At 42.6% G+C, this 8202-nt stretch overlaps 1 protein-coding gene across 2 annotated transcripts; it reads right to left on the bottom strand.

The window, feature by feature from the left end:
• Positions 1-2034: 2034 nt before the first annotated feature.
• Positions 2035-7985, bottom strand: DRD1 (dopamine receptor D1). 2 transcript variants are annotated; one of them, XM_083596205.1, is made up of 3 exons: positions 7798-7985; positions 6189-7101; positions 2035-6069 (listed from the first exon to the last, which is right to left on the bottom strand). In XM_083596205.1, the coding sequence occupies exon 3, from the start codon at positions 5420-5422 to the stop codon at positions 4064-4066; it is 1359 nt and encodes a 452-aa protein (XP_083452331.1). In that variant the 5' UTR covers positions 5423-6069; positions 6189-7101; positions 7798-7985; the 3' UTR covers positions 2035-4063. The 2 variants fall into 2 exon arrangements, with proteins under 2 accessions (XP_083452331.1, XP_083452330.1); XM_083596204.1 differs by having other exon boundaries at positions 7885-7925.
• Positions 7986-8202: the final 217 nt, after the last annotated feature.

Genomic DNA, 8202 nt, shown 5'->3' with positions numbered 1-8202 from the left:
GGTATCCTATTGTATGGTCAAAAATTACTGACTGCAGCAGGGCTGTGCCTGAACAAACTTGGTGCACTACGTTAGAGAGCAACCTCTTCTTCATGCGGATATTTAGTATGAAATCTGGACAGAGCCTGTGTGATCTAAACTCTCCATCCGTAGGCCCCATCTGATCAGGAACTGTGGAAAGCAAGGTCCTGCCACACGTACAGAGCCGGGCACAAACAGGTCGTACGCGCATGAGCTCTGTTCACAAGTTAATCTCAAGACACATAGGGAAAGGACTACAAATAGGGTCCAGCCCAAGATATTTTGCTGCCTGAGGCATAATGCCAAATCCCCACCCAAGGCTGGCCAAGTCAACTGGCTCCTGAGGCAGAAAATCCCACAAGTGCATACCACCTCTGATACCGTATTTAATAGCCATCTAGCTTGTATTGCCTATAGTTAGGAGTAACAGGAAAAGGATGTTATTCACACTGTACATCGAAGTAAATTTAGGATTGCAGGTAGGGGTGTGCAGGTAATCATGCTCTTGAAGAATCCCATACAGTACTGGCCAAGCAGATGCCTAAGGAGCAAGCAGGGCTCACTCAGGACCATCCCTACCATTAGGCAAAATCAACTGCCTGATTTTGGGTGTCATTAAAGGGTAACAAATGGTTATTGTTTTAATCTGTTATTATTGTATTTTAACTGTCAGGGAAAGGCACTAAAGACATACGAACATAACAAAAACTACTAGATGAGATGAAAAGTCTACATCAAGTCCATCATTCTTTCCCAGCAACAGCCAACAAGATGGCTATGAGAAGTCCACATATACACAACAGCACTCTCCTACCCATGATCCCCAGTGACTGGTATTCGGAAGCACACTGTCTCTGATATGGAGTGAAATATATAGCCATCCTAACCAGTAGCCATGGGTAGCCTTATCCTCCATGGGCACATCTAATCCCCTTTTAAAGATACCTTCAGCTAGTGGTCATATTCACATGTTGTGATAGCAAACTTCTTAAGACTACAGCCTCCATGACGATGACAACAATGTTTTTGCAGGTTTCGACTAGTTCTCCCACTAACATCAAAGCAATGTTTCAAAGGACTCAAATATTCTTCAACAGCACTGATACTTCAGTGGATCACAGGTTAACAGAAGTACACAGCATTTCTCAATCCAACTCCAACAAAAGAAGACTCTCAGGGGGAGGTCAGATTTGTCCATTGCTTGAGACACCTAAACTATACAACCAATCACATATTCAGGATGCCCTCTATGATTATGAATCTTGGAATTACAAGACTGACCCACTGAAAGATGAAATTCAGCATCCATTTAATTGGCATTGTCAATCAGGTTCTGAAAAATGAAGCCATTCTTGTTTATTCTCCACCTCTGAGATATTACAGACCAGAAACCACAAAATGGGAGAAGTTTCCAAGCAAAGAGATGAAGCAGTGGCTGAATTATAAACACTGGTGATGGCATAAAAGTGTGGACATCTTAAATGACCACCTTAAAGGTTTTTTTGTGCTTACTCTTTTGCTTATAGATATAATTGCAATAATAAATAACTGTGGGAGAAGAAACCACAAACAGCTCTTTCTGCCAAACCCACAGGGTTTCTTCTTATTTAGAACCTAGGAAATTGCCTTATACCAGGTCGGATCAATGGTCCATGTAGCTCAGTATTGTCCATACTGACTGACAGAAGCTCTCCAAAATTTCAGGTAGGGGTCTCTCCCAGCCCTCTCTGGAAAAGCTGGGGACTGACCTTGGGACCTTGTGCATACAAAGTAGATCCTCTGCCACTTTTCTCACACCATTTCAAGGAGGATAGAAATCAGCCCAATCTGAATTCAAGTTTCCATGGGCACCAAACAAATAAACATTTCAATGGGATATGTTCCAATCTGACACCATCAGTTAAATGTCTCAGTAGTTGTTGCAGCAAGAGGTTACAAAGGCAAAAAAGGAGGAAAGAGATTGTTATTCTTATTAAAAACACAATGACAAATAAAACACAATGATTTATCTAATAAACGTAATGTAAATTGCTTTATTTGACCTTATGTTCACAAAATAATTTTTATTATATGTATGAAAGCAGCTTACAGGCAATAAGAATTATGAAAACATTCACAATACTTAAATAACACAGACCTGATTCAGGGTGTATATTTTCATTAGGCTTCTAAATGATCTCTCCCAGTCCTCTTTTGCTGACTACACTTCTGGATGAATGCTATAATAAGGAGTATGTTTCTGCAAAAGTTTGGGGTTTTGCTAACATTCTTACCCTTCCCCTCACAAAAGGAACCCCCCAGATTATTCTCTTGGAATGTGTTTGTATATCAATGCTGGTGTCTGTTGGTGGGATTGGCATCATCATTGTTTTTCGTTTATATCTTCAAGGGAATGTCGCAGGAATTTTGATTTCTACGTAGGTAGTCAAAAAGAAATATTGGGCAACTTGAGGGATAGTGGGGGGTTTTGCTTCTCCATTCACTGTGTCGGCATCCAGAATAGGAATGAGGCACTATTTTCTACATGAGGGAAGCCAACCAAGACAGCTAGAATTTATATCTCACTTCCGACATTCTGAATGGGTACAGTAGCAAATCGTGCAGCTTCAGATGACATCAATATTTATTTATCTCTTCATTTTTTATTACCAGTTTTATAAGAGCAAAGGAAACCTCAACAGGCCAGACCAGGGTGAGGGTGGGATGTTTCCTATGGTGGCCAAACAGATGCTTCCAAGAAGTCCATGTGCAAGGCCCAAGGGCAAGAGCCCTCCCTCGTGGTTTTTCAACAGCATCTGGTATTTAGAGGTATACTGCCTCAGAAAATGGAGGCTCTAGCTGTCATGGATAATAGCTATTGATAGGTCTATTCTCCATTTCACTGGTTACATGGGAGGGGGAGTTCTCCCCCCCCCCCCCCAAGAAACAATAGTCAAAATTTGACATTAAAAAAAAAGTCCGAGAGGGGTGGTTTATCTTACAAAATGACAAATACCCACTGTTGGTTAACTAAGATGGTTTTCTTCTTAGCTCAATTCATCTTATAAGTTGTATTCATATATAAGGTGTACTATATACAGTTTCACGTGCTGATGTTCAAGCAAAGTCAACATAACAGGAAATTCCAAAATTTATGGCAATTTGTTTCGTTTCTTATAAGGGCACAACTTTTGCATCTTGCCATTCAGTCAACTCTGGTCCTATATTTTTGGTACAGAAAGCCCCACAAGAACACTGCATCATCACCATCACACAACTTTGTCGGTTCTTCAGCTTCTCCTGTGTTTTGAACAACTACGTGTTACATAGTTATCCAGGCAAAGCTCACTTTCAGAATTGTTCCTTTGTTTGTTTTATAAAGTGCTGACTAGTAAACTGGTCAAAAATGCAGTGAATGAGACCCCAGAAATATCCCATTATTTAGACATATATAAAATAAGATAAATAAAGCTAGATTTCTTAACATATGAAAAAATAGCCATTTAAATAATAAATAAATAAAGCCAGTATTGACACATTGTCTTCCTACTATTAAAAATATTCCACTCTTGTTATAAGGCTCTATTGATGTTCAGAAATCATTTATAAAGGCATCCACCTAACCTGGCAAAAGTCACCAAACTTTACTTGCAACCTATGAACACTCAAATACAACTATGCAAGTCAAACAGGAACCTCATACTTAGCTTAATACATTTTGTTCATAAATAAAATTCGTTAGCCTCCCCCCAGTTCTGTTTCTGCAAACATTTAACAAGCTGATTTTCCATTTCCTTCGCAGCTGTGCAGTATCTACAATTTAGATCTGTTTCAAATTCAGGATGAACAACATAAAACAATCTCTAAATACAATGTTATGCAGGTTGGAATTCTTTGTTTTAAATTGGATGCTTCTGTCAAACAGCAGCTAACTGAGCTCTGGGCTTTTGTGTGATGGCTTTAAACTCTCGCGATAGCACACTTTCTTACAAAAGAAAAAGAGAGAGAAACACCTTACAAATCTTCCTTCTGCATTTCGATGGGCTGCTAGCTCTTTCACACCTCAGGTTTTATGCTGACCATTTTGTGTAATGGGGTTGATCTTTTCCAAAGAAACGTCAGCTTCAAAATCCAAGATACCTGATAAGGCTGGAGAAATTTTCTCCAACATTTTAGACAGTTCCCCCTCCTCTTCCTTTTTCGCCATGTCGTCTTCTTCTGGGCATATAACAGCATGGGGGATCAGATAGACTAAATTGCATTCTTTGGGGCTAGACCCTCTGGGCTCAAGCTGACTGGAAAAGGCTATGCCCCCATTGTTGTTAATACTAACCGTCTCTATCGCATTGATGGAAGCGGGACAGAGTCTGTAGCATCCCAAGAGAGTAGAGAATGCCTTGCGGAAGTCTGCGTTGAAGGCATAGATGATGGGGTTCAGCGAAGAGTTGGCCCATCCGAACCAAACAAAGACGTCAAAAGTGGCAGAACTAATACAAAACGGTTCTGCTCCCTTGGATTGTATGGTGGGCTCACAGAAGGGCACCATGCAGTTCAGTATGAAAAAGGGTAACCAGCAGCACACAAACACCCCCATGATCACCGACAAAGTCTTCAAGACTTTCGTTTCTCTCTTGAAGGACATTTTGAAGGAACTTTCTGGCTGCTGGCAATCCATGCTGCTTCCATTGCCGGCGGGGGTTTGGCAGTTTTTGGCGTGCACGGCTGCTCTTTCCAAGGCGGAAATGCGCCTGATTTGCTTCTGAGCAATCCTGTATATCCTCGTATAGGTGACTATCATGATGGCCACTGGGATGTAGAAGCTGATGAGGGAGGAAGAGATGGCGTACATCCTATTTAAGCTGGAGTCGCAGTTGTCCATAGCTACTCCTTGGAAAGTGGAGTTCAGGTCTAAGAAGCTGGTGGTTTTAGCCTTGTGCCAGTTCAGCTGCACTGGGATGAAGGAGATCAGCACAGACAAAGTCCATGCCACACTGATCATAATGAAGGCTGCCCTTGGGGTCATTTTCCTCTCATACCTAAATGGGCTGGAGATGGCCCAGTATCTGTCCACACTGATGACACACAGGTTTAAGATGGAGGCTGTGGAACACATGATATCAAATGCCACCCAAATATTACAGAAGGACCCAAAAGGCCAGAATCCAGCTATCTCCGCCACGGCTTTCCAAGGCATGACCAAGACGGCTACTAACAAGTCTGAGACTGCCAGAGAGATCACAAAGAAGTTGGTCACCTTGGACCTCAGGTGGCGGAACCTGATGACCGCAGCACAGACCAGTGTGTTCCCTAGGAGCGTGGAAAGAATCAGCAAGGAAAGGAAGCAGCCGGTGAGGATCCGAAAGCAGGAATCCCTTTTCACAAGCATCCCTTCCCCGTCCATAGTGGTGTTGTTCCAAATCATGTTTCCTCCCAAGGCAAGATCATATCATGGGGGCTTGCGATGACATCAGCTCATGTCCTTGCAGAGCTTGCAAAAGAGACATCAGGTGTCCATTAATTACTCACCACCAGGCAGACCCCCACTAAGGATTGTGCTAAAGTCTCTTCGCTCTCGGGAGGGATCCCATCATCCTTAGGAATCTCATTAAGAAACATCAGGCATTCTGTGGCAAGTATCTGAAACTGACTGTCACAGTCATGGTTTTCCCCCTCCAGTAATCCTTCCTGAATTTCAGCCTAAAATGGAATACTCTTAAGCAGAACAGGCCAGTACAAAAATCCTCAGAGTCCTGTACAAATAAACTCAGCATCCCAGGGGCACAATCACTCTCCAGCCTACATGGATTCTCCCTTAAATAGGCTATTGATTCAGTTTGTCCAGTGTCCATTTAACTAGCCCTTCAGCTCTATTGAAGCAGAACACATTAGGTGCTTTTGTTTCCGATTTAATTTTCCATCCCTTCCATTGGCGGGACATTTTTATATACATACTCTTTCAGACTTTGTCCCTTTCTGCTACCAAAATTAAAAATGTCAGTTCTGTCTTTACAAGTAGATTCAGAAATCAGCTCCTCACACTGTTCCACATTGTTTTTAAGATTCACAGTCCTAGAGGCAAAGAAAATAAATTTACATTTTAAGACATTCAATACCTAAGAGATCACAATTTAGCTGTCTTTTTTTAAAAAAAAGAAAAGAAAGAAAAGTAGAATTTTTCCAAGTCCTACCTTTTTGACTGTTGATGCTCTAGTGTTGTCCAGGGAAGAACATTTTCCTTTCTACTTTATTGAGAATTTGAATTGCATAGCAAAGCAAAAAAGACAACAATCGCAGCTGCCGGGCTGCATTGCATCAGGTATAATCTTCTGACGGTATGTAGGGTAGGCAGGTATGTGGACCTGCAGGTGTGCATTTTATTATTATTATTATTATTAGCAAAATCCACCAGCCCTAACTTTCGAGATCTCTCCTCCTAAATTAGTCTTCTGAGGATGTGGACAAGCTCCTTCCTTTTCAGTGCTCCCTTGCGATTCATGTGTAAACTCTGTGCATCAAGTCAGTCCTCGTTTGGGTGCTCATCACCCAAGTCACATTTTGTACATCCCGTCGAAGTGGCCCATCAGGATGAAATCATCCCAAGCAAAGGCACAATATTTCCAATTATCTGGCAAAGATCTGGGAGAAGTTCAGCTTGTCTTGTAGCCGTCATTGGATGAAGGGAGGGAGGGAAGGAAGGAGTAGGAAAAAGACCTGAGTGCAGATCCCTTTGGCCCTTGATGTAGTTTCCCAGCCACCGACTATTATGTGCAATTGGAGTTTGTTAAGAAGCTGAGGTCCTTCACTGTTGAGCGACTTTCTCTTGTTTCTCTGAGGAGCTTCCACCTTCTCCCTACAGCTCAAGATTGTGGCATCCCAGAGATCAGATCATAGCCAGTCCCTCTCCCTTAAAAACACATCCAGGAACAGCAGCTTCCTCAGGGTCGTCTGTTCTCCACCTCTGGGTTTACATCTCTGATCCCAGGTGCTCTTTCTTCAGCATGCTGAGCCAGGGAACCCGACGGCACACGATCCTTCCTGCCCAGAGTGGCAAGCAGCAACATTGCCATGCAAGAAAAGGTCTGTATATTCGAGGTCTCCTTCCTAAATCACAGAGGAGGGAAAGCCAAGCATGAGGCAGAGAAACTGACAAGCAGGAGCCCCTCAGATTCCCTGCCCTTAAAATTAAAGCAGCCTCCCCTGTAGAGAGCATGGAGGAAAACACAAAACTCTTTTCCCATACTCTTCAGGCAGCCACAACAGGAAGCACTGGGAGATTAATTACCCAAATATTCAGATTTTGAGCATGCTCTATTAATTTAAACTCTCCAATACTACATTGCTCTCAGGAGCACTATCTCACAATCGTCCCAAAAGTCAAGGAGTGCTGATTTATCCTGACAGTAAACGGACATAGGTGACAAATTAAATTATTTTGGAATAGTCCATGAAAGTGCACAGCAAGCGAGCCCCCGAGACCTAAGACCCGGGAGATGCCTGATTAGCAATGCCATTTGGCATACATATACACTTTTATATGTGACTGTGCATAGCCACACATGTCTATGAATATTGAAAGATAATCTAAAACATATCGAGCACAAAAGAATGTAGGCATTTCAATTCTCCTAAGTCACCCTTTGTATTTAAAACCAGAGCGCTATAGAAATAATAAGCAAACACCACAAATGAACTCTGCCGCCTTGCCACGAACCCCAGCTCCCACAAACGAAAACACACACATAATCCAAGCTGACACCAAGATCTGAAACTCATCTTTGCCCTCTGGCATGGACCTACCAACATAGAGAAGTCATTTATACCACCGTGTCGTGGCTGTTGCAGAGTGTAGTGGCTGTTGCTCCCAGCTGAAAGATCAACGCTCACCTCATCTTTTTCCTGCTGGTTTATTTCTGGTCCTCCTTTCTCTCTCCCCCCACCCCCCACTATACATCACCACTTTCTCTTTGCAGTTCACTGTGTTCACTAACTTCCCATGTCGCAGACTTCTGCGTGGGCCTGGCTCCCTCTTATGGCAAAAAAGAGAAGCACTTCCCCATATTAACAGATGCCATTATTTGTTTTGTGTCCCTTATGTGTGGCTGTGTATTTGTGCAAGGAGGGGGCGTTAAGAGTCAAGGGGAACACAACCCTTGTCCCTAGTATATATAGTACATACAAATCCTGAAGCAGACCTGCAGCTAA

Source organism: Podarcis filfolensis, assembly GCF_964270895.1.
Source record: "Podarcis filfolensis genome assembly, chromosome: 2".
Taxonomy (NCBI): Eukaryota; Metazoa; Chordata; class Lepidosauria; order Squamata; family Lacertidae; genus Podarcis; species Podarcis filfolensis.
Note: the sequence above shows the minus strand (reverse complement) of the source record. Positions and strands in the feature narration are given on the sequence as shown.

What these genes read in the sequence shown, in the direction of transcription:
- DRD1 (XM_083596205.1), bottom strand. Translation starts at nt 5,422, where the DNA reads ATGATTTGGAACAACACCACTATGGACGGGGAAGGGATGCTTGTGAAA.